This window comes from Pezoporus occidentalis, unplaced genomic scaffold (assembly GCF_034315485.1).
Source record: "Pezoporus occidentalis ecotype Australia unplaced genomic scaffold, CSIRO_AGI_Poc_V1 ctg59, whole genome shotgun sequence".
NCBI lineage: Eukaryota > Metazoa > Chordata > Aves > Psittaciformes > Psittacidae > Pezoporus > Pezoporus occidentalis.
This window is the reverse complement of record NW_026915932.1, coordinates 5326698-5353015: the sequence shown is the minus strand read 5'-3', so window position 1 is coordinate 5353015 and position 26318 is coordinate 5326698. Positions and strand designations below refer to the sequence as shown.

Genomic DNA, 26318 nt, shown 5'->3' with positions numbered 1-26318 from the left:
CCCTAACAAAAAAAAGTCCGTTTTAAAAATTACTCATATGGAATTACATCTGTCTTGTTTTCAGATATTCCACATTATTATAAAAATCAACTTTTTGAGCTTTTCTCTATAACTGGAAGGACTGAAGCTTTATTTTAAAATTAAACAGATCCACATAGAGTTTCTCAACTCCACAAACTGACTTTTGAGAGCATCTTCAATTTTAATGGAAAGGTTGGTCACATAATGAGAACGGATGATACTGTGCAAGTTACTGACTCAGCATCTTCTGGTCTATCTCTAAATGACAATTTAAATTAGTACTTTTCTAAAAGTGATAGTGCTATTAAAAAGTCAAGTAGTTGCAAAATTATCTCCACTTCAGTATTTATAGTAAGGAAACAAAAGTAATCAGAAACATTAAAATACAACAAATGGCACAGCTTTTCACTATCTACCAGCTTCTAGCACAGCAGTTGTTACCTATTTCACAACCACATTCTGCTGCTGCTGTTAGCAAATTACCATTTCACATGTGACAAGCTTCACAGTTGCTCAAAGTTTGCTGGATTTTGCATTCCATCTACTGCAGTCAGTGTGCTCACCTTCAACTGTTACAATATCACTGATATTTTTTCAAGGCTGTCAGGTTTTGTCCCAAGCCTCTATTACTTCCAGATTCAATGCTGCTTGAGAGGCAGGACATACTGTACTGTGTGTTCTTTGCTAAGAAATCTATCTTCCTACAGCACTCATAACTTCAGAAAAGTATCTGTTTCTTAAACCAACTGGAAAATTATGAACCATTTTCCTCCAAGCATGAAAATGCCATATAGTTAGCACATAACTTAAAAAGCAAAACTATGAACAAAGCTGTCCGTAAACAAGCAGCCTAAAAGACAGAAGGGCAGATTTTAAAATCACACAACTGCAACACTCCAGAAAACTACTGTCTTGACCTTTCCATGTGCCTGCTCTCTGGTAGTCTGAAGTAGGAAACCTCAGCTTGCTACAAATACTAAAACTGCAGTCAGAGCCACAAGCTAACTCTTACTAATGAACTTAGTTTTAAGGTCACCCCAGAAGTTAATCATGTGAAGATCATTAAGAGTAACAATACAAACACAGATTCATTCTCCTGCCCTCAGCAATTCAGTTCACATCCACATATTCTTCATATTCCAGCTAATTGCAATTACTAAACAGTACCAAATAGATGCATGTTGCCAGACTAGTTTTCAGTTTTTATTAGTTACCAAATGGCAGTACAGCCTTCTGTCACCTGCTAATTCCTTATTCAACTCTACATGGTTCAAAAGATTATTAGAAGATTAGACTGATCAGCTACTATACTACAGGCAAGCCAGGATTTTGTGTCATGGAAAATTCATAGGTTATTTTTGTTTTTCTTTATTCATTGGTCAAACTAGAGGAAAAAAAAGCGTCTTTTAGAATACAGGGCAAAAGCAACTGGCAGCATTTCCAAGCCATCCAGTCTCTGCTAAGTCCACAGATGCATAAATGTTACCCATTTGCCAATTCATAGCCTTAAAGAGTTATATGTGCTAAAGTGCTTAGGATAAAAGGAACACATTAGTAAATCTGAGTAACTAAAACTAAGTAGAGTATTGTTTGTAGCTTCTAAACTAGAAGACTATCTGGGGCACACATGAAGTTCATTTGCTGGTACTATAGTTCTTACTAATAAGGCCAGAAGAAAACAGCTACAGTAGTTGTTGCCAACTGTCATTTTTAATAATATTTAAGAGTTAAAAGGAAAAAAAAAAACAACCCCACACAATAAAAAAAAAACCAAACAGCTGAGCAAATGTTTTATAACCAACTTATTCAAAATCCAAGCCTTAGGAATCATATATTTAGGAGATAGTTTTCACTTAAGAATATGAAGTTGTTTCTGATGCTTAGGTGAAAGCTTCGCAATCTTTCTTAAACACGTAAGAAATCAAAATAAATTTAAAAAAAAACCACAAACCAAACCCAAAAAAACTCCAGCAGAAAACCCCAAACAAACAAAAGAAAAATCCCAGAACTTTATAAAAATCTTGGGTTTGCCGAATTCTCTGGTTTGGGTTTGGTTTTGGGGGTGTTTTTTGGTTTCTTTTTTTTTCTTTTTATTAGTTTGAGCTGGCAACATGCGCAGACATCCCTTAGCATTTAAATCATAAATTGCAACTATGCAAAAAAAATAATTAGCTTTTAAAAAATAGTCTAAATAGAAAATCTAGCCAGGTGCTTCTGCTAAATTAATAAATTATTATTCTGCTGCAAAACAGTATATAAAGATGTGTATGATTTTATGAACTAAACATTTTGTTACCTTTTTACAATATTGTAAAACCATTCAAATTACAAAATAGTGCTAGGCTAGTAATAAGCCTTACGAACCTAAAAATTATAGTTTAAAAAGATACCTGTTGCTTTAAAATTAATAACCTGAACTCCTATGAATGGAAAAGATATGCTTGACACTTACCTACGGTCTGGTAACTACAGGGCACAATACTTAGTAGACAGAAAATCCTGTTAGCTTATCATGCAGATTGTCATTGCAAGAAGACTTTTTGCCTAGTTAAACATGAATTCTTAGTATTATTAAATTTAGCATGTATTTTCATTTGGTTTGCATTAGCCATTTTAAAATGTCCCACAATGTGACAATTTTTTGCTCTCATAGCCTGCAGTAAATGCTACAGTCTTCCAAAATTGCCAGATAGCAGTACAAATTCTTTACAAACTGACATTTTTGAAGTAAAATATTACTATTCCTTATATTGTTTTAAAGCCATAACACTTGTTAGGAGTTTGAAAGCAAATTTCCACATGTTCAGCAAGTGAAATATGTAGTTAAAAACTTCCTTTGATGACAAAATTGTCAACTGTGACCAAATACCAGATAAATCAGCTTGCTGACAGATCAGTTCTTTTACAAGGGCAAAACATGTCTCTGCAGAAGATCTCACAAGATGTGCATTTTCTTTCACCTAATATTTTAAAATTTGAAATGTCTGCCTATTTAGTTAAGTTAGGAATGAGTCTGTGCCTATAAGCTCATCCCTCTCCCACTAACCTTTACAATAGCACGTTGTTTACTGTCACTTTACATGGTGACAATTCATGAAAAATAACTCATATTTCCAACTCTCAAAAATTAATGCTCTTGAGCATTAAACAGTACTGTATATTTAAACCCATTTTTAAATATCTAAACATACCACAGAAATACTTATTGTGCTACTACTATCAACTAGCAATCCAACATTATGCTTACCTTCCATACTTTGATTCAAAAATGAGGGACAAGCTTTCCCACTGTTACTGGTTTATCTCGCCCTGGTTGTAGACTGTAGCTGAAAACAATACAACTGAAGTGACATCTTAATGAAGCACTTCTTAGGTAGCACAGAGACTATAGTAGCACCCAATTACTCATCCAGCATATGCTTATTTGGTTGAGAAGGACTCATTTGGATTAATCCTATTGAGTTTAAATGCCTTGATCTTAACTTACTTAGTAAAAAGCAGAATTGTGGCTTAAAAAATAAACTATATGGCAAAAAAAAGTTTGATCCATGGATTGACAACCACAAAAATTATTTTTAGGAGGGCAAACATGCAGAAATCTTGGAATGCAACAGAAATATGTGCTTCTATTTACTATACGTGCCTACTTTCCCCAAGGCAGTCAGTCTATCAGACAGAACTTTATTAAAATGCCCATCATAGCCAACCTAGTAGCTGTGTTTCATCACAACAGGAGGCTGCCATTTTAGAGTGCAAGCCACCTTATGAAAAGCAAAATAATGGAGTGCCAGAAGTAGGGATTTGCTCTGGCATGACAAACAGCTTGTCTCGTGTTGCTATTAGGCCTCTCTGGGGAGCAGCTTTGGTAGAATGTGGCCAAACCACATTGCCCATACTGAAGCAGCCAATCGGGAAGTTGAGTTGGAAGCAGAATGGATAGTCTCAAGGATGTTGGAAATTCTGGCGAGTGTACATTTTAATTTTAAACTTTTAAAATCTATTTAAAAAAAAAAAAAAGTTTTGCTCCTTTTTTATACCATCCTTATGCAAAAGCTCAATCACCCTGACACATACAGCATTAACAAACTGCAACAGGCAACCGTAATTTTGCCAGGCTTAACTTCATTAGAATCACTAAAAAGTTGGAGTAATTCCAATATACACAACAGAAACTTCCACTTTGCAATGCTGTACCCACGTATGCATTTTAGTTAATGCTGATATTTTATTTTATACGAAGTTGTATCCTACCAAGGATAGATATTTTCCGTCTATGTTTAGCAATATATACCTGGAAACACACACTAGTAGCAGAATCATGAAAAATCAAAGGTATATAGATATCAATAATGAACAAGATAACAGCTTTTAGGAGAATTGATCCAATAGGCCTTGAACTAGGGAAGTAGTTATTTGTGAATACAACTCTAAGCACACAGTAACTCTTTTAAATCAATGAAATTATCAGTAAGAGTGGAATTCATGTGCTATAACATTTTACTAATTTGGGATGTGAAAAATAATCTACCCCACACAATTGAGGGGCTAATATAGGTGATAACAAATCAAGCAAAATAAACTTTATATTTAGTAATGAATTGTTTCCTCACTGAATACATCATGTTACTTAAGGGAGGGTATGTGTGGGGGAAACAGAATCAGAGTCAAGTTCTGATGCCAGCTATATCATTGGTGAAATCCACACTAGTTTCAATTTAATATATCTTGATTCTATAAATCAAACTTAGAGGACTAGAAACACAGCAGAAATAAAATGCTCAGCCCAGTGGAAAAGGAGAATTTCATACTACCTTATACTGACCTACCTTTAGGATATGAAAGAACAGACCCTAGGTTCCTTTTGTCATAAGGGCATAAATTAGTGCAAAGAGAAATTGTAGGACTTGTGGAAACAAAATGGGAGAAAGGAAGACATGGAGCAGGAAGAAGAGCTTGGTAAGTCAGCAAGAAAAAAACATTCCAAACTATACAAATTTTGGAAAAGAAAAACTTCTCAGGGACCATCTGGTTTGAGAAGAAACAGCTAGCTTTGAAGCTCACACCAAGACAAATCCTTGAAATTAGCATTCAAGTAAATGGAATCTTGCTGATAACACACAGCCTAATATTTCAGCTTTTCTACATGTCAATGTTTTTAATCAGTCCATTCTACCAATGATTATTAACAAGATGAAAGGATGAATACATTAAGTGAATTAAAATGGGTAATACTAGACCCAGCATTCTTTTTTGCTAGTGCCTATTATTGTTAGGAAGCCATCTGCAAGAGAGCTCTGAAAGTGGGTTGATAATTCTTTTCCCACCAAAAGCATGCACGCAGAAGCACACAACTGCTTTATGCGTAATTTATTTCAGAAGCTTAGCAATACCAGTCTTGCTGATGAGCTATTGTGACGCACTACCTTTATTCTCTCTGGATGCCAGTGTGTAATAGCAGTAACTAAGTACACACCTCCACATAAAAATCTAGACATTCACCAAGTAAGTTAAATTCAGAAGTACCAAACCAAATAACTATGTATATAATTAAGCCATGACTGATATTTAGTACTTCCCTGCAAACGACTAGCTGAAATAATGTAATTAGCAATTTTCTCACATATACACTGCAGAACAGAGAAATCAGTGTTTCATTTTGCAGCCCCTTTTTAAAGGTGTAGCAAATGTGATGCTTAAAAACCTCTTATTAAAGTGGAACTGTATGACTGTAATGCAGAACTGGTTCTACCATACCCTGGAACTCGGGATCCACACCAATCTGGCTAATGAGAGTTTTCACTGTTAATATCCCTTTGCATATCACAACATGACCATTAGGCAACTGTTAGCATAGTGAACGTCAAATGAGCTTAAATAAGCTAGTGAGACATCATCTAACACAGATCTTAAACCCTAGCTTTAAATTGAAAAGCATGCGCAGTTGCTTAGCTAGGGATCTTTTCCAAGCACTACATTTTAAATTTATTGTTTCCTTATTGTTTGGCACAGTACAGAGGAGCCTTCTCCAGTAATAATTCTGTTTGCTAGGATTTTACTTGCTGGTGCTCCTGTTTAAACTATTTACGTAAACACAGAGATTTTGAGAGGTTTTGTGGCATCTAACCATTACCCACACACTTTATGGGAAGCATTAAATGTAAGGGTACAAGCTTTTCAGTTTATTTATTTTCTCATTGCATGCTGTTAAGGTGATGTCTATTTCATTGACATAATCCTCACAGAATTGTGAAAGCTTCAAATACTGGGAAAATATTCACCAAGGAACACATGCTCCTCAAAAGTGTAATGAATACTGTTCCAGCATAGAGAGGTTTAAATTATTTGGGAGAAAAAAAAAAGGGGGGGGACAGGTGTTAAAGGACAAAACCCATGAATCCCCTTTCTCCTTACTCACTGCATTGGTTTCTATAGTAAACTAGCCAACGGGGAAAGCTGACATTTAGCAGAACTTTTATAAATATTCCCTTGTGTAAACTTCTTTCTAGTCTTAAGCAGCATGGAACACAAAAACAGGTGGAAATTTTTTTCTCCTAACATTAAATTTTTCACAGAAAACAACTGTCCACTATGAAAAGTGTAGCTAGTGCAGTTATTTAGATTTTCACTGAAGAAATATTTTAACTAAAGACAAACCTTTTTTCAACAGCCAGAATTTTCAACCGCAATTTAAACAACATTGCAAATTAAAACACTACACAATTTTCTCGTAACATGAGTAGTATACAGTTCTGCTATTAAGGGATTCTTAAGCATCACTGTTGCTAAAAAGTTAAAAAAAAAAAAAAAAGTAAGTAATTTCCAGGACCAATTAAACCATGGAAAAGTTTTTCCCATTAAATCATTATAACAGTTACATTCTTCAGGTTTTTTATTATTATTTAATATTTTTAAATCAGCATTTAAGCTTCTGCAAATTTGGCCTTAGGGAACTGGATTTCAGGCATCTTAACTCTCATTGAAAAGTTCTCAACTCAAAAAGACTTGACATTATAAACCTGATCCTGGTAGCAAATACATTTCTGTGAGTTTCCTCCACAGCTACTAGCCTCACTGGCAATACTAAACACTAAATATAAAACTAAAAATACTGGGAAGCAAGAAACAATTAAACAAAGAAAACATACAGGCGATTATTTTTAATAGTAGTAGTTGCAGATAAGAAAAGAATAGTCACAACAGGTTCCAAAAGAAATTACATTTTAACAAGGTGTCTCTTAAAATTACAGAACTGTTTAATTTCACTTCATCACATTTATGCATATAAAGATCATGGATAAATGCTTGCAGGACTTCTGTATTACATACAGAAATAAGACATGAGAAAAGCAGACTGTATTGTTGCATATTTTCTTCCCTCACTTCTTTTTCCTCCTTTACCTGATAGTTTTGGCTTAGTAGGTGGATGTACATGAATCTGCTTTTAGGTTTCTGGCTTGCCCTCCTTACCACCACTTATTGTTTCAATTTTTCATTCCCCTTCCTCCCTCTCCCATTATCAAACCAATATCCAGGATGAACTGTAATTTTAATCTGTGCCCCAAACAAGCTGGGCACACAGCAACACAGGCATCGAGCTTGCTGGAATATACGTTTTTATGGCATACAGGAATCACACAATGCGTTCAAAGGTCACACAATGCGTTCAACTACTCCAACCACCATTTTCATGGCTATATAAGGAAATTAGTCTTCAAGTAATCATACAGACTATCAGGTGTTACTACAGCAACCATGCAAATGATATGCCATAAGCACACCTTGATACTACATGAAACTAATTTGTACAGTTCAGAGGACCTCCATGCATCTAGACTGCATTTCCTCTGACCACCATATCAGCCTCTACAACATTCATATTTCACAGGTCATGAAGGCATCAAGAAATGCACTTAGTATAGTCACTTGTGTCTACCTGCAAGAGACAGCTGAGATTTAACTGCAGTCATGCTAACCACATGGGAGGACATCTTATACATCCACAGAGCGGATAAGCCCCAAGAAGAACAGTAATTCTACCTCAGAAATAAACAGAAAGAGAGGGAATAAAAGTGCAATCCATGTACTTACTCTTGTGCCCTGGGACCTGCTGGTACAAGGCAAAGTCACTCAGTGTCTTAAAATAAATATATTGCCCTGCAGAGGCATGTGGTAAAGAAGCAATGAAAGCAAAAGAAGATAGAGGCCTGGGTGTGGAAGAATCGTGCAGGGGCGGGTGCAGAAGAATGGTGCAAGTCCATAGTGAGAGGACTGCTCAAGTGGGGAAAACTCAGGGAAAAATAAGGGAAGAACAAAAGACGGGTGGGAAAGGACTAATGTCAGCTTTGGCAGAAACCTTAGCAGTGCCACATATACTGTATTTAATACTTAGCTCTACCTATCTGCATGAACTTCCCCAAGTTCTGCAATCTCTGCACACCTAACATTCATTTCACCAATACGAATGCTGCACCAGAAAAACAATATACAGAATGTCTCAAGGCATACTATTTCCACTAGTAATGAGTCACTCTCACTAGCAGGATAATATACCTGCTCCTCCTCCTGAAGGGTCAGGAGACATAAAAATATAAAATAATGGGACAAGGAAGAAACAGGGAGATTAATTAAGAGTTTATTGAGCTGCTTATCATGCATTCAACAAAAGCCAGGACCAAATTCAGGTGTTTCAGTTGGCATTTCCTTAGTGGGTTTGGGGAGTGGTAGGTTTTGAGAGTGCCCATAAAAAAGTTTTTATGGGGAGAATTTATGAGGCTTCTTACATCCTTGCAGTACAATGAAATTGTTATTATGGGCAGTTTTATAAGACCAAGACTTGATGACACGGTCAGAAGGCAGCAGATGGGACTTTGCAACTGGGAAGGGAAATAAGTCTCTTAACTTCATTACCAGTGAAGAATGAGAAGCAGGAGGTGTCTTCAGTGAATTGATACTTTAAAAAAAAAAAAAAGAAAGAGGCCCCCCCCTCCCAACTACGTGTGGTAAATGCTTAAGGAAACTGCACCACAAATTTATATAGCATTCTACCTATGACAAATGAAAGCAGTTCTGCAATACCTATATTAATATGATCTCTCTGTTAACTCACAAGACTTTCAGGCAAAAGTGCTTTGTCTATCCCACTTATGGTTTAACTACAACAGAAAAAAATCACCCTATGAGTCAATAAATTTATCATGTCTTTTAGGACTGAAAGCTAAAGAATAATACAGCCTTCTCAAACTCTCTTAAAATCCCAACAGCTATCTTGCTATCTTAAGTTAAACAGGGATGACACAAAAATTTTAACTCTACATCAAATTAGCCAGTTGTGCAATTTACACTTAGTATGATTGTTGTCTCAGGCTTGGAAGTTTACACTCAGAATGCTGTCTTCAACAATAAAGAGACTTAACTGAAACTGTGTACAAAATTGTGTTCCAAATAGCACTGATAACAAACCCCAGACATACTTAGTCTTCCTGGATCATTACTGTTCTACTTAGCTAAACATGTAAAGCTACACAGTTTTTGCTTCCTTTCTAAGAATAATTATTGAAAGACTAATATTTATAAAATCAGCTGATAGAAAATATTGCAATACGTGTTTCAAAACAAGTGAAAATAAAAGTTATGCTTTATGAAGTTTCTCAAAGTATTCCAGGTCCTTCCCACATTAGCAACCTTTGAAAGGTCAGCAGAATTTTTAATGAAATGGCATACATTTATTTTGCAGATTAAAACAACAACCTACACACGAAAAATTATTAACAGGTTGCCCAAAAGCATCCATCTGAAATGAATCAGTAACTGAAATGCACATGCCCCCCACCGTGTTTTATATCCAAAAGATATAACCCCAGCACAGTGGAAACAGGCAACAGAATTAAAGGCCTCCAACAGGATTTTATTTTAGCCTTCAGAATAATGCTAACACAAAGTTCATAAACAAGTACAGAAAGAGCTATATATCGTAATTAGAAAAAAAAAGCTCAAACTCCCCTTTCCTCTCACATACTCTGCCTGATATTTCTACTTACACACAACTCTCTTATTTTACCCTTTCATAACTCTGAACTCTTGCAGACTTACTACACAGGTAGGTCCCACACGCGCGGGTCAGCAGCCTACGCTCACCAGCACATCCCAGGACAGCTACTAAAACGTATCTTCCGCACTAGAGTAAGGCAGCACATAACTCTCCGCACGCAGTATAATGTTTAAGTAGCCTTTTCCTGAAGACTTCTGGTACTTTAAGCACTTAAAGGCGCTCACATCCTCAAGAGGACATAAACAGATAGCAACATAGGCCATTCATTACCTACAAGGAGCAGCGTCGAGCCGGTGGGCTCGGAACCTCACACCCTCCCGCCAACTAAGCGAGATAGACTAGTCCCTTCCTTCCACCCCACTCCCCCAGGCGCTATGGAGAGGTAACACCGAGAACCAGCCACCAGCAACCAAAACGATCAATGACTCACTCTATCCACCCCTACCTGCCCAGCCGCCGGCTCCTTCAGTACCGCCGTACCCTCTGGGACCCGCCGCCACCTGCCACCGGCGGGGCGGGACGAGCGGCTGGGAAGCGCCGGCTGCCAATGGCAGGGCGGATGGTGGCAGGGGCGGGCAGGGCCCAGACGGGGTCACTTGGGGTCGTTCTGTGCCGCTGGTGGGACGCGTATAGGATCAGATACAGCCGGATGTTGCTGAGCTTGCGGCTGTGCGCTCCCTGCGGGGTCGCAGGGCGCCGGGGCACCCCGAGAGTGTCGCCATGTCCGGCCCGGGGGAGCAGTGAGCTGTAGCGAGTCCTCTGGCGGGGCTTTCTTATTCCGCACCGAAGTTTCTCCTCGCCACCCCTCAACACGGGGCCGCTCCCCACCCTCTCTTTAAGCAATCGTGAAAACTGCGGCAGTTTTCCCCCCGGCTATGCGCTACGAGTTCCCCGGAGTCGTAGCTAGTGCTGAGGCTGTGGCTCCCGGCTGCCCCTCGGTGGCGCGGCTCGGCGGGGTGTGTTTGGCCGTTGTTGGCTTGCCACCGGTGTGTGCACTGCCCCGTGGAGGAGATCCCTGCCGCGGCAGCGAGGGCTGCATAGGAGCCCGCTAGAAACCGACCACATAGCCGCCGTGACCGCTCTCTCGTGTGGTGACGAAGGGGTTAAACCTCATCAGCGCCGCGGATCCGCGCACCGCCCTCTCGACAACGGAGGAGGTTTGGGTTCCGCCGGACGCCGTCGTGCAGTTCCCGCCTCACCGGCGCGCGGCCTGTTTCAAAGCGGGAGCCATGGCCGAGCAGGGTCTGGAGATGGCTTCCATGATCCCGGCGCTGCGGGAGCTGGCCAGGTAGGGTGGACCCAGCTCCCGCTTCGCAGGGCTTGTGGGGTGGGGGGGGGGTTCCGCTGTGCTGGGGGAAGCGCCCCCGCCCTCTTCATCAGTGTGTGGCCCAGGGAGATGAGAAAAGTAGGTTCCTTCCTCACGGCTGTGAGAGAACTTCTGAGTCTGCCGTCTTCCCTCATCCTCGTCGCCGTGTTCTCCTGCCACCGGCACGTGTGGTTCCCTCACGAGTGATGCTGGTACATCCTGGTGGGAGAGGCGTGTGGGCCTGCATGGCACCCAGCCTGCTGGTGGTTTCCCTTGTGTTTGCACTGTGGTTTCACTGAGGATTAAAAGAGCTTGACAAATGCCTGGCTCTAAAGTTTTAATGGCAACATCAAGACTGAAGCGTTGTTTTGTAGTAGGCAGCTAGGTGACTTGGAGATACAATTGCATGTTGAAGGTCTGACCTGACAAGACCTAGCTGCTATCTTAGGCACGTGAACAGTTGCTATTGACACCTCTTGTCCAGGGTACTGGTAGCTAAGCAGTTGAATAATTTCGGTTAATTCCAAAAGTGAAAGGTGTTCTTAATTCTGTTTCTTTCTGCACCAGAGCTGGGTTGTTGCTCTGTAGTAGTATGCAAATAAATCTCATAGTCTACCCTCTGGATTTAATATGTATTGAACATAATTGTGTAACAAAATAAAATTGTCTTCATCACTTCATAAAACTTTGTACTTCTGAAGAATAAGGAGGAGGAGGCAATACATTGGTTATTAAAACAAATTTGCATTTATTTTTGAAGACTTCTAGAATAAAAAGTCAGCATTTAACATCTTGTGGTTGAGGTAGGCTTCAGTTATTTAGTAATTTAGTAATTTTAAATGGATAATGTCAATATAATGTACTTTTAATTTTAGTGCTAGTCCAGAAGAATACAATACAGTTGTGCAGAAACCAAGACAAATACTCTGCCAGTTCATTGACAGAATTCTTACAGATGTAGATGTTGGTAAGCATTACATCACTGTCTTTTAATATAATAATCTGCTTTATGGTTTATGTAACTCCTGCCAAAAAAAAGTTACAAGTTTCATTTCAAGAAAGGTTTAGTAGTTGAGTGCAATAGTACTTATGACTTAACTTTTAATAACTTCCATGATGAAGAATTTGTTATTAAGATGTGAAGTAACTTAAGCCAAAAAAAAAAAAAAAAGTGGGGATATGTAGCACAGGGTTGTGTGAATATAAGTGCTCACAACACTGAAAATCAGGAGTAATGTGATTGTTCATTGAGTAGTATAGCTTGCGAGTCTTAGAGTCTTTAAGAATTGAAATAGTTTGATGTAAACAGCTTTATTTTCAGTTTTACTATTCTAGCAAATTGGTACTCCTTAAATCATGATAAGGTTCCAGTTATTACCAACAACAATTTGGTAATTATAAAATTCATATACTACAAAATTACCATTTGTAGTTATCTGTACATTTGCATGAGGGAGAATCAGAGTAAGAGTAACTGTTTCCCAAATATAATTTTATGTAGCTGTCTTGGTAAGACAGATGTTTTGTCTAGTGAATTGATCAATTTCAGTATCACACAAGTTACTCTATAGATGATGTTTATTAATTCTAGATGATGTTTGTTAATTCTCTTATAGTACTGAAAGGGAAGGCTATAAAAACAAAAAGGCAATCTGCTTTAAATACTGCTTTTGAATGCGTAAGTGTTGTATTTTGTCGTTACCTTGGAACTTCTCTGATTAATTCCTATCTGAATCTGCGATAGTTTCCTTGTTGTGGTAACTAACCATGTGGAATTTGGAAAATGTGTTTCAGATACCTGCTTCAATGGAGCTGTACAGCAGCATTAGACATGCTTAGTATTTTACCAAACTTTCTGATTGAGTAAGCTGAACTTACCATTTTAAAATTTGTATTTCTTGGAGTTTTGGAACAACTTTAGGGTGGTGTTTTTCTACCAAGATCATAAACCTAGGGAAAATTGATTAAAATTTAATGCTATTTGCTATTCTTCACTTGTCAAACAGTTGGATATAAGCTGAGTAATTTATATGCATACAGTTTGGTGTTGCATAGAAGGCTTACAGTATGTGCAACGTCATGCTCATGGATTGATAAGGCACTCTCCTAATGGATAATTATGCAAGTTTGATGCCATACCATAGTATTTTATATTAAAAATGTCTTCTTCCTCTTTAGGTGTGAACAAACTTTGTGAAGTTGACTTATTGGAATGCTAATTTAGAAATGTCTTTTTTTTTGTTTTTTTTTTTAAGTTGCTTTGGAACTGATTAAGAAATTAGATTCACAGCCCAGTTCTGTAATGTTGCTTGACTTTATTCAACATATTATGAAATCTTCCCCGCTTATGTTTGTAAATGTGGATGGAAATCAGGAGGAAACTGAAAGCGGTTGCATTGGTGAGTTTGTTGAAAATGTTTATGTTGAAGCTTGATATTTTCAGGACTCAGCTTTTCTGATAGTAGGAACATACAAAAGAACAAAAAACGGGAAAGGGGCAGATTCATAAGTTCCGCGTTACATATTTATAAGTAAGTTAATGTTATGATAGACTTTTAATATGTGAAATGATTTGCACTTGTGATAATGAAAATTCATCAGGAGAGAGTTTGACCTTATTCATTACCATTGCTTAGTGCAACTACCTGGTTCATGTTGATGAGGTATTCTGTACATACGATTGTTGACCACAGTTGTTAGGTTTTCTGACAGAGGAAAATGTCTGAAACTATCCAGTATAAAATGTCTGCCAGGGTTTTTATTTAGTTGGTTTTCCCCACCTGCCCTGCATCTCACCCCATTTTCTTCTTTTTCAATAAGATCTGCTGAAGAAATGTCCCAGTGAGGCTCTGTTTACTAGACCTACACTCATTTATCTCAAGGAATTTTCTTTTGCTTTACTTATCAGAAACCTGCTCTCGGAGAGGTCCTTATAATAGGAGGGTTGGGATTTTGTTTTACTAATTTTCTGTTCACTGTTTCTTTTTTTATTGTCCTAGAATTTAGCAACTGGATCATAACAAGGCTTCTCCGAATTGCTGCAACTCCAAACTGTGACATGTTGCACAAGAACATTTGTGATGTCATTTGCTCTTTACTTTTTCTGTTTAAAATGAAAAGTTGCTCCATTTTTGAAGTACTAACAAAAGACTTGCTGCAGCTTTTCCAAGACTTGATCTTCTTGCATGAAAGAGATGCACAGAAACACCTCTGGGGAGATGGACTTGTCTGGCCAGTGACTGTAAAGAGATTTTCAAGCAATGCAAGTGACAATGTGGGATATTTAAGACTGGCGCCATTACAGCTGCTGGGTATGCCCAATGTGGAATGTTTGGAAATTATATTAATGTCTATTCTGACAGATATTGTTGCAGATGTGTTTTTTGTAAGACAAGATACTGTTCTCTGGGGAATAGGCTGCTCCCTGTTGGAGTGTGGCAGTCCAAAGGTTAAAGTTTTGGCAGTGAAGTTCTTAGTAAAATTAATTCACTTAGGAGGACCTCCAGAACAGCTGGCTAGTGTTTTCTTCACAGTCTTTTTTGAAATTCTGCAATCAGCACTTGAAATGGATGCTGACAAATCAGAACTCTTTGGAGAACCACTCTTTCTGTTGGTGAGGACGTTGTTGCCTTTTGAAGCAGATTCTTACAAAAATATTGAACCTGTCTACTTAAATATGTTACTAGAGAAGCTCTGTGCATTGTTTGAAGATAATGTGTTTAGGTGCCTTCAGTCTGAAAAGCTGAAAGCTGCTTTTTGCCATATACTGCAATATTTCCTGGAGTTCGTTCCAAAAGGCTATGAATCGGCCTTGCAAGTAAGAAAAGTCCGTGTCAGTACCATATGCAGAATTTTTGTGGGTGTGCTTGGAACTCAGGAAGACCAAGAGGTAGGTTAATTTTTAAAATTGTAGTTATCGTGTAAACAGATCATGTGCAAAACCCTGCATCTGTGCCAAGAAAAAAATTTAGGAAATACTATTTTTAATTGCAGAATTAGATTGACACTCTTTGTTTCTCAGCTGTTTTGCATATTTGCAGAGGTCAGAATGTCCAACAGAGTTGGATGTACCTGGACCTTGTTTTTCAAGTGTATCAAACTATTGTGAAGCTGTGCAGGCACAAGGGTCTGTCTGTAATCATAGCATAAAATGGGGGTAAGGAACAGAGTATGTTCACATAATGGTAGCTTTGCATTTCCTTTCTGAGCCGCTCTTACTTTCTAGCCATATACTTTTAGTCATACTTGTTGGGGACAGAAAGAAATGTTTGAATTAAAACAGTCATAGAATAGTTTGGGCTGGAAGGGACCTTTAAGTATAGTCCAACCCTACTGCAGTGAGCTGGGACATATTAAACTAGATCAGGTTGCTCAGAGCTCTGTCCAACCTGACCTTGAATATTTCCAGGAACGGGGTCATCTACCACCTCTCTGGGCAACCTGTTCCAGTGTGTCATCACCATCATAAAAAATTTCTTCCCTTATGTCCGATCTAAATCTACCCTCTTTTATTTAAAAACCCTAATGAAGTGTTAGTAATGAGATGTTGATATGCTGAGTATTCTCGCTATCCTGTACGTCCACATGCATATCATATATGTTGTCTCTTAAGTCTTAAGCTTAGTATGTCTGTCTTGATGGCTTTGTTAGCAAGGTATTATGGAAAGAATAGCCAAATAGCTGAACAAGCTGCATCCTGTCTGGTAGGAATGCAGGAAAATGCATGGCTTGTGAGAGTTTAAGTCTTGTAATTAAGATTTTTAAACAGAAAGGTTTTATGAACTTTGCCATTTTATATTTTAAGTTAGAAACAGTAATATCATGTCTTCAAGAAGTAAGTCACGGAAGTAAGACATCACGATACCTCTGTTGTTTGTCCACCCCAGTATCTGGTCAGTCCACTTTATACAGCACTAAAAACGCAAACAGAAGAAATTTTTCAGGAGCTGCATCAGAACCAACTAGATACTTCTGATACTGATGGGTGGAGCAGCAGCAGTGATGAAGTTCCAGAGAAAAGACGACGACTAAGCCTATCAACAAAACATCCAAAGAAATCATCTACACCAGTCATGTATGACACTTACTCAGTAACTACTTTTATAGTAATTTAGCTAGTGAATAACAAATAACAACTATTTTGAGGTAGTTTCTTCTTCACATCTGCATTGAAAGATCTTCTGGGAAAAGAGTTAAATTATGTTTCAAAGGATCAGAATCTACAGATTATTTTTAAGCCAACCTTCCACTAATGAGAATGTATTTTTTATGTGTTCACTGCGAATTACTTTAATTTTTAACCACTAAGAACAGCTTAGAGAATACATACATAATTGTGTATGTGGCTGTGCTGGTGCACTGAATATGCTTAACACAGGTCTAGTTAAGGCAGGTTGTTCTCAGATGGACAAAGCCAGTTTTCTCAGCCTCTGCTTGTACTTCAGCTCTCTGATTATCTTGGACTTACTCCAGTGTGTTGATCTATTTGTTGTATCTGGGCACTCAAAAGTGGTTCTGGCATGCTGTACTCCAGGTGTGGGCTCATGGTCAGCATTCAGCCCAGTATGTAGTTGACATTCTCTGCAACAAGGTCACGCTGTTCTTATATTCCACTATTCCAGAAGTCCACCAGGTCATTTTCTCTAAAACCACTTGCTAGCCAGTTTAACCTGTTCTGTTGCACAGGGTTTTCTTGAGCCAGTTGCAGGGCTTGTCATATTTCTCTGTTGACCTTCGTGAGGTTCTTGCCAGCCTTGATTTCCAGCCAGTTAAGGTCCTCCAACTAAGGTCTCCTATCCACCTGTCTTCCTTCTATCTCCTTCTATCTACCTGTGTCTTTGTAGAAAGAAATGAAGTTAGTGTAGCATGGCTTGCCTTGGTAAATATATTCTGGCTGTTCCCAGTCACCTTCTTCTTCCTCATGTGGCTAGAAATGAGTTCAAGTAAGACTTGTTTTCATAACCTTCCTAGGGTCTGAGATTAGTATGGCAGGCCTATAGTTACTTGGATCCTCTTTTTTGCCTTTCTGGAAATGACTGCAATGTTTGCCTATTTATAGTCATCAGAAACAACCCTGGTCACCATAATCTTCCAAGGAATGTAGAGTTGTATCTTTGTAGCCTTTCAGATAAGTCTGATTTGCATCATACTTTAATTTAGAGTTAGTATCTCGTTCTCCCAAAGAGCACATTTAAGCTAAAGCTTTGTTTGGTATTTTCCTAATCCTGTATCCAACATAGATTATCACTGGGTTTGCTATGATAATATATCTTTTACGTGGGGAAAAAAGAAAGAAGTGTTGGAAAATAATTAATATGGTCAAATTACAGACTTAGCCCTGTAAACATGAGATTGAAGAGCACTCTATGGAATGCTGTCATGAAGAAAGCTGCATCCTTAATATTTATCCTCGAGAAAGAAATTCCGACAGCAGATATTCTTCAGACTGTAGAAGGGATTGCTGTAATTCTGCGACTAGCTGCTTTGTGCATAGTTCATTGTTCTCCCCCAACAAATTCTACCAGGTAAATGTACCAAGATGAAACCATGAGACCAATAGTTTCTTGTAACTGTTGTTACGACTTGTGTAGATTACTTTAATGCTGGTATGTATATCAGGACAAGTATTGGATAAATCCTGTATGTTTTGAAATACATTTTAATAGTAACTTTGCTTACAAGCAATACAACATTAAATGTTTATAGTCTGTTGCACTGATCATATGATTTCTGTTTTTAACAGTGTAGATCATAAAGTAAGTCATCTGTGTAACTCTGACAAATGTAAGAATACTCAGAGCTCCTCAGATTCGGTGATGAATATTCAGTTCACATGGATTTCCTCTGATTTTATCGCAAGAGTAGTGAAAGTCTGCGGAAATCTGTTAGAGGCTGCTATGCAGATTGCTAACCTAGAACAAGTGATTGACAGAATAGTGAAAATCTTTGATGCTTTGCTATATGCACAAGGTGAGAAATCCTTTAAACTACTGTGTCTTTTATTGGATTTGTGAATTAGAAAAGCATTTGACTAAATTGGTCTGTTTGTAGTAGAGGTACTGAAATTCTAGATCTTGTGCTAGAACTCCAATCCCAGTACAAAATTAAATAATAATAAAAACCGTTTATTCCCCATTTAAAAGCTTCCGTTGCATTCCCTTTTGAACATGATTTACTAGTCTTTGTTCTTCTGTTGATCCTGGCCAGAACAAAAGACATCATGGGAATAAGGGATATGTGTAAGAAAGAAACAAACTTTTAGCATTTATTTATAACATTTTAGCCTCATTTATCATTGTATGTGTAAAATGTAGGATATCAACGTGGGAATAGAAAGAGTAACTTTTGTTGATAGAAAAAAAAACAAAACCGTTGTGTAGCAAATGAAGAACATAAAATGGGCATCTGTTTTATGATCTATGCAGAGCTGTGAAAGTACCATGTTTTTTATTCCTCCCGTAGTGAAAATTCCACTGAGTGATCAGATTCTTGATAATTTATGTGGGTTGCTGTCTCTGCCCTGGATTTACAGCCATCCTGATGATTGTTCTTTTAAACCATCTACTTTTGGGTTTGATCCTCTAGTTTTGAGTCAAAAAACTGCACAGAGTTTCTGTAAGTATGTTAAAGTATGTAAACCCTAATTTTCCTTTAGAACAATCATTCCAGAGAGATATTTTCTTCACCCTCATGTGATTGATGGCATTGTAAGTTATAATCAAGTAATTATCTGTTTATTTTGATTGTTTTATTTTGTTTTGTTTTTTTCTCTTTAGCATCCAAAACTCAGTCACATTGTGTGTTCCTTCTGTCTCTCTTCCCAAGAAGTATTTGGCTGGATTGGAGAAAATCCATTTATCACTGGGCATTACAAAGTCCCCATGAAGTAATTCGGGCTACTTGTGTTAAAGGATTCTCTCTCCTGCTTCATCCACCAAGTGTACAGTCCTCCAGTATGATTCCTAAAGTTCTTTTGTATGTATTAATGCTGATTTTGCATCTTCATGTGAGAAGAAAAGCAGAAAAATGAGGAATGTAGTATAAGCATACAAATGTTTATTTCATCCAGAATTTGCTAGATACCAATTTCAGAAATCATAAGATATCAACAGGATAGTTGTAAGTGATGGTGTCTGTATGGTAGAATCGTGTTTGCTTACCATGTCAGCATACAAGTTACTTCACTACTTGTGAAGATCCCAATTTAAATTAAGGACAGGAAAGGAGGTATCTTGTTAGTTAAATGCATGTGATATTTGTCAATATGTTTCTTAAAACCTTTCAAATTTCTCTGCCTTTTGTATATATGCTTTGGTGTCTTCTGTCATATTGTGTCTTGTCTTCAGTTTCTTTATAACATGCAGGACTCACTGTGCCCAGTGCTACTTCAGATGTTTAATAGAACTTGAAGGTAATCTGATAAGGAAAAATATAATTTAGTGGACAGGTCTTTAAATTGGCCTGATAATACTTTCAGTATAGTCAGAGAATTCAGACAATGTAGAGATACAAATTTCTATGTAAATGATCTATTAAAACAGGTTCATTTTTGTTTCCATTTCAGAAATCAAATTAAAGATGAGTCTGAGCTAGTCAAGGAGGCTTGTGCTGCTATAGTTGGGAAATTGTCTTGCTGTCTTTCTGGTACATTCAGTGTGCAGCCTTCCTCAGTAGACTCTGCTATAAAGCAGGTTACTTACGATATTTTATGTAGCAGCCTTTCTGTGAGTTCTGCTCATGGAAAGACTTGTTCCGTGCAAGCCAGTGTTTTCAAGCCATTTCTTAATCTCCTCGAGAACAAAGTATCCAGTTCAGTAAAGCTAGGTACGTAACTTTACCTTTATTAACATTTTGCACTTCTGCATGTGGTACTAAGTCACTTCTTCTGTACCTTTCTCTATTCCTTTTTTTTCTGTGTAGGTTTTTTTTATACCCGTAGTGGTGCTTGAAATGTTCTGTTTCAGTTGATAATCACTGCTAAGGGTTGATGCAGTCATTGATATTATTTTTAAACTACTTTGCCTTAATTTTGGTCTGTGTGCATATATAGAAATGTATAATACTTGATAAAATCTGAATTTTAAATATTTTGTCTGGTTTGACAATATTTACTCTTTTGAAAAAAAAAATACAGGATGCTTTATGGCTTACTTGCATCACTGCTTTGTGAATCAAAAAAAAAATACTTTTTTTTAAGCATTAAAAAGACTTTTTCCTGTCTACTAGCATTTATAGAAAACATACCTCATCTTTGTAAGCATCTGGATTTTAACACTGATGAGTCCAGTGTGAAAGTTCTTGTTGGGTCTTTATTAAATCTAATGGAAGATCCAGACAAAGATGTAAGACTGGCTTTCAGTGGCTGCATAAAGAACATACTAGAATCCTTGGACTCTGAAGAAGGATTCATAAAAGAGGTGAATTTTTTCTTTTTTTTGTTGTTTTTGCTAACTTACTATGGGTTTTATTTCACCAGTGTCATGCCCTGAAGTTATTTGTTTTGGTTTGGTGTTTGTGTGTTCCAGCTGTTTGTTTCAAGAATGAAAGAAGCCTATACAAATGCCAAAATATCAAGAAATAATGAGCTTAAAGATACCTTGATTCTCACAACAGGAGATATTGGAAGGTATTTTGTATAGTATCTTGAAAATTGCAAAGTTGTGCCAGTTTATGATGCAGAGTAACTTTTGTTGAGTGTAAATGTAAGATTAAATTACTTGTTCCAAAGTCAGCTTTTGTTCAGAGTCCTTTTCAGCTGTCCTAAGCTGTTTATTCATATGGAACAACATTCTTCTTCCCTGTCATAGGAAGTACAGATAAGATGTGCAAATAAAATAAGTCACTTTGCATTAGGATAGTTGTATATTCTTAAGTAATTTTATTAACGCTGTGATTCTTTTTCCTTATTAATTGTTTTTCTTCTGTTTACTTTGTAAGGGCATCAAGAGGAGATTTGGTACCCTTTGCCCTCTTGCATTTGTTACACTGTTTGTTGTCAAAGTCAGCTTCTGTGGCTGGAGCAGCATACACAGAGATTCGATCCCTGGCAGCCACGAAGTCCGTAAAATTGCAAGCTTTTTTCAGTCAGTACAAGAAACCTATCTGTCAGGTAAAAAAAAGAGTTGGTGGTTTAGAAAGGCATATGTTTAGGTTATTTTTGTCTTTTGAAAATGGTGTTAAAGGTAAAAATTACAGTATTTTACAAAGTGAAATCTTCCAGGACAAGGAAAAGATGATAAAAAAAAAAACCCAAACCCACAAACATTTGGGAAGAAATGGGAAATTTTTGACTTTGTCATGATCTTCTCCCCTCAGCAGTGTTGCCTTTTCTTGTTTTTTGTTTCCCCTATTTACTGTCCTTCTGAAATAATGGCACTATATAGTTTATAGTTTCTTTCATTGTGTGGTACCATTGCCAAAAGAGATTGTGATTTAAAATTGGGATTGAAGTCAATGTTTTATGAGCATAATACTGACATGATTGATTTGTTCTTTTCTTATACCCACTACCTAAAAACAGAAGTTCTGTTTGTAAGAAAATTATCAAAAGCAGACTTTTCTAATTTTGAATATTTTTTTAATGCAGTGTCTGAATCCCAGGTTGCAAAATTAAACGCAGGTATTAAGTGGATGATAATCCAGTTCTATTGCAAAGTAATAATCATAGATCTATCTGCAATAAATGAGTAATAATAACAGATGCATAGAAAGAGGAGCAAAACTCTTGTGTTTATTTTTAGGGAGAGCAAGCAAGGGGGAAATAAGACTAAATATAGATTTCCTTTTGCTTAGTTTCTAGTGGAATCGCTGCACTCCAGCCAGATGGCAGTATTGAGTGCTCCATGCCAGGGTAACGAGCTACAGAAGCAAACAGCTGCTCACCAGAGGGAAATAGCTCTGGACATGTTATCTGAGATTGCAAGTGTATTTGATTTTCCAGATCTAAATCGCTTTCTTTCAGTAAGTTGGTCACTTATTTTCACCGTTGATTTGTGTATGTGGTCTCTTGTGGACTTCTCTTTCAGTCCCCAGTTCTGCTGTGATTGTCAGAAGTCTGATGTTTTTACTCTAGTTGCTATTGTTTGTTGTAATACAGGGTATTTTGGGATTGCTGCAACTGGGAACTCAAATACAGAGGAACAATTTTAACAAGGAATTACAGGGATGTCAACAGTGCTAGTTGACAGATGATGGACCAATGTCTAGAGTACTCATTGAATATGTATTAACAACTTAGTGCACTTGGAGGGATTCTGTATATGGTACAGTTTTTGTATGGTGCCTGCCTCTTTGTTTCAAATGAAGGAAGCTGTTGTTCTGTGGATAAATCTCAATCTGTTTAGAGACCTGTTTTACTTGAAGCAAAAGTAGCTTCATACTCACATGTTGATTGTTGGTAGATGGGAAATGCACAATCATTAGGTAAACTGTTCCAGTTGACTGGTAGGTAGGGGGAGTGTTGTTGTGTGGGGGTGTTGGTTTTTTTTTATGTTTAGTTTTGGTTTTTAGATTTGTTTGGGAGTTTTGGGGGGCTTGGGGTTGATGTTTTTTTTTGGTTTTGTTTTTTTCTTCTTTTATAGAAAATCTGGATAAACACAAAAATGCTATCTCACTTTTTCTTTGCGTATTTTTGAGTATTGATTAGATGGAGCACATCCTTAAGTAATTATTTTTGGTTTATCTGCATTTTCACTGGGTATTTCCATCCTGAAGTTCTTTATGCATGCCTATGATCATATGTAGATCTGGAGATGGGTGTTGTTTTACTGACACAAATAGAACAAAGCCAAACTCAGGGTTTTTGAGGGGGGTTTTATTTGTTTTTTATCATTAAGTGGTGTTCTTAATTTACCAGCGGACCCTGCAAGTTTTGCTTCCGGACCTGGCAGCCAAGGCTAGTCCTGCAGCCTCCACACTTATTCGAACCATAGCAAAACAGCTGAATGTAAACCGAAGAGAGATTTTAATCAACAACTTCAAGTACATCTTCTCTCATTTGGTGTGTTCCTGCTCCAAGGATGAGCTTGAGCGGGCACTTCATTACCTCAAGGTAAATTGGTAATTGGTCTGTTACACATGCAGGTTAGGAGCAACAGTTAATGAACAGTAGGCCTTCTGCTTTGTTTAAGTTAAGGTATTGCAAAGCATAGGTTGGGAAGTTGTATATGCAGTTTTGTTCTTCTTGTCATTTATAATCTGTTCTATTGGCTCTGAGGAACTGTTTTAAGATATTTTGTAAACTTAAAAACTCTAAAAACTTGGTTTATCTGACAGCTGATTGGAAGCTTTTTCTTTGGTTTCAGAGATAAATCAGCCAGAGTCCAATGCTAGTTGCATTCTGATGTGACTAAGACTTGGTTTCTGTTTGCTGTTTGATTACAGAATGAGACTGAGATAGAACTGGGCAGCTTGCTAAGACAGGACTACCAGGGGCTGCATAATGAATTATTGCTGCGTATAGGAGAGCACTATCAACAAGTTTTCAATGGTTTGTCAATACTGGCTTCATTTGCATCTCATGATGATCCCTATCAGGGACCTAGAGAAATAACATCAGCTGAACAAATGGTAAGGACATGAAAATAGTCATGTTCAGTTTTGTCCAGTAACTTTTTCTCCAGTCTGAGAGTGAAAACAATTTTAGAATCTCTGAACATCACTTACTTGAGGGAAACAAAGTGAGGCAAAGGTTGGCATTTCATATTGAGTGTTCCTGTAATAGTCTACATAAAAACCCCAAAACAATAAAGCCACCAAACAAACAAACGCCGTACACCTCCCAGATACTTCCAGAATAGAAAATCCCACAGTTTAATAGGGATGTCTTCTATTAACCCTGCAATCTCCTAAGGAGCAGTGCATGTATTTGGGATTGTTCTAATTTTTCTTTCAGAATTAGTAGTGCATATTTGCTTTATAATAATTTCTTAAGTTTAGGATTGTGTTAATAGTAAGATGATTTGGGTTTGGTTTGGTTTGGTTTGTTGAGTGTGGGTTTTTTTACTTTTTTTACTTTTCCTTCCTCCACAGGCTGATTATCTACAACCTAAATTGCTTGGTATCTTGGCTTTTTTTAACATGCAGTTACTGAGTTCCAGTGTTGGCATTGAGGATAAGAAAATGGTGCGTAAGCTTAATTTTGAACATTAAAACAAAGATAAGCAAGAGATATTTTAATATTCCAGACTTAGTTGTACAAGTGTCATTGAAGTCTTCAAAGATCCTAATGTTCTGACATGATTCTGGAAAACTGGTCTTAGTGTGTGTAGGACTTCTGTGTAAGCTCGAATGTTTATGATTGGTTTCTTTAATGGTCAGCTAGTCTACATATTTGTCAGACATAGTATATGTAACAAGTCAGTCAGCCAGTAATTATAGAGGAGGAATCCAAGTGTATGATTTTTGTTTGAAAGGAGCAAAGTGGAGGATGAGGGAATATGGGAGAAAACTAAAGCTACTGCAGGAAACAAGATTATAATGGCACCAAAAGGCTAAGCTAAAGAAAATAAGATGCAAATCCAAGAGAAACTGGGCTTTATTGCTGTTGCTTCTCACAGAATAGCTCCCTTCAGCTTTACAGTAGAGAGCATGCAGAGAAATTGGAGCTTATAACTTGAGACAAAGTCTGAAATTTCTGCTCTGCTGAGGCAGTGTTTCTAACCACAAGACTTTTAGCCACCCAGCAGATGTCATGCAGGTGACTTCTGTAAGGAAATCAGTGCTAGAATGTATATAACCTTTGCTTTGATAAAATGCATTTTTCCGTGGTATTCTTTCAAGCTTTTTGCTTCTTGAATATTCGTGTTGAGATGCTCTCATTTTCATTGCTACTTATCTTCACATGTTCTGAATTTTGTCTAGAATTTCTTCTGCTGCACTTGCTATTGTTTCTATCTTTTCTTGTTTTGTCTGTTGTTCTTGGTGAGTTTTCCATTCCATGACCTTTCTTCAAGCTCAGGTTTCTTCCTGTGTTACTGATCTGTCATGCTGGATGTTGTACTACCTGGTTTGGCATAGTGTTACTGTGGCTGAAATATGTCCTTTGTTTCTTGCATCTCAGTATTCCTCTTCTGTCTTTCATCAGTCGTGTTGGCAACTAAGCATTACTCATTCCCTGAAGCTTACCAATCACTTCTGTCAGAACTGGTGTTTTGTTGATTTGTTTGGTTGGTTGGGGTTTAGTTTTGTTTTTTTGTTTGGTTGGGGTATTTTTTGTTTGGTGTTTTTTTTTTTGTTGTTGTTGTTTTTGTTGTTTTTTTTTTTGTAGATGCAAGTTTGTTTGCTTTCTCTATTTCCAAAACCTGCTCTTTTCAGCTTCTAAAACTTTGAGCATATAGTTTTCACGTATTATCACATTTTATAACAGACTTCTATCCCATTAACTGCCTTGGTGTCAGCAGTTTTCCTTCATCAGTCTGCCAGTGGATTGACTTTTGTTATAATACCTTGATTACAGATTTTTTTCATACTCATTTCCTCTAATCCAAAATTCTTTATTGAAGCATCAAACCAAATTTGATGTTTTGTAAGGTATTATTTCTTAAGCTAGAGTAGCCTGGTTTTATTAGAAAATATGGCTTGTGTATGTTTTACTGAGTATTTAATACACTAAAATGACTTTTCTCTGTCTAGGCTTTAAACAGTCTTAGGTCTTTAATGAAGCTCATGGGTCCCAAACACATCAGTTCAGTAAGAGTGAAGATGATGACTACACTGAGAACAGCTCTAAGATACAAGGATGACTTTCCAGAACTGTGTTGCAGGTGAACTGATAATATACCTATGCAGTGACAAACCTGTTATTTCTGTCCCTGAATATACTGTTTTGCTTTGGTTTAGACAATAATCTAAGCCCCAGAGCTGAAATAACTTAAAATGCTTCTTGTGGCTCGCCTGAAAAGTCTTTCTGCAGATAAGTTTTATTGATAATTGTTGCTTTGTTGT

At 37.4% G+C, this 26318-nt stretch overlaps 2 protein-coding genes across 3 annotated transcripts in view; one reads left to right on the top strand and one right to left on the bottom strand.

Moving 5' to 3' along the window:
- PLS1 (plastin 1) overlaps positions 1 to 10610 on the bottom strand; it is a 44303-nt gene extending 33693 nt beyond the window's left edge. The window contains exon 1 of the mRNA XM_062639001.1: positions 10515 to 10610. The gene's annotated coding sequence lies outside the window, so the exon portion shown is untranslated. The remainder of the gene's footprint in view (positions 1 to 10514) is intronic.
- Positions 10611 to 11196: 586 nt separating this feature from the next.
- ATR (ATR serine/threonine kinase) overlaps positions 11197 to 26318 on the top strand; it is a 42312-nt gene continuing 27190 nt past the window's right edge. For both annotated transcript variants that reach the window (XM_062639000.1, XM_062638999.1), the window contains exons 1-18: positions 11197 to 11357; positions 12251 to 12342; positions 13631 to 13774; positions 14375 to 15264; positions 16262 to 16449; positions 17705 to 17899; positions 18118 to 18344; positions 18837 to 18989; positions 19151 to 19349; positions 19939 to 20198; positions 20601 to 20791; positions 20900 to 21000; positions 21312 to 21483; positions 22167 to 22334; positions 23230 to 23424; positions 23757 to 23942; positions 24405 to 24497; positions 26007 to 26137. In XM_062639000.1, the coding sequence (XP_062494984.1) occupies positions 11299 to 11357; positions 12251 to 12342; positions 13631 to 13774; positions 14375 to 15264; positions 16262 to 16449; positions 17705 to 17899; positions 18118 to 18344; positions 18837 to 18989; positions 19151 to 19349; positions 19939 to 20198; positions 20601 to 20791; positions 20900 to 21000; positions 21312 to 21483; positions 22167 to 22334; positions 23230 to 23424; positions 23757 to 23942; positions 24405 to 24497; positions 26007 to 26137 (3644 nt within the window). In that variant the 5' untranslated portion in view covers positions 11197 to 11298. The remainder of the gene's footprint in view (positions 11358 to 12250; positions 12343 to 13630; positions 13775 to 14374; positions 15265 to 16261; positions 16450 to 17704; positions 17900 to 18117; positions 18345 to 18836; positions 18990 to 19150; positions 19350 to 19938; positions 20199 to 20600; positions 20792 to 20899; positions 21001 to 21311; positions 21484 to 22166; positions 22335 to 23229; positions 23425 to 23756; positions 23943 to 24404; positions 24498 to 26006; positions 26138 to 26318) is intronic.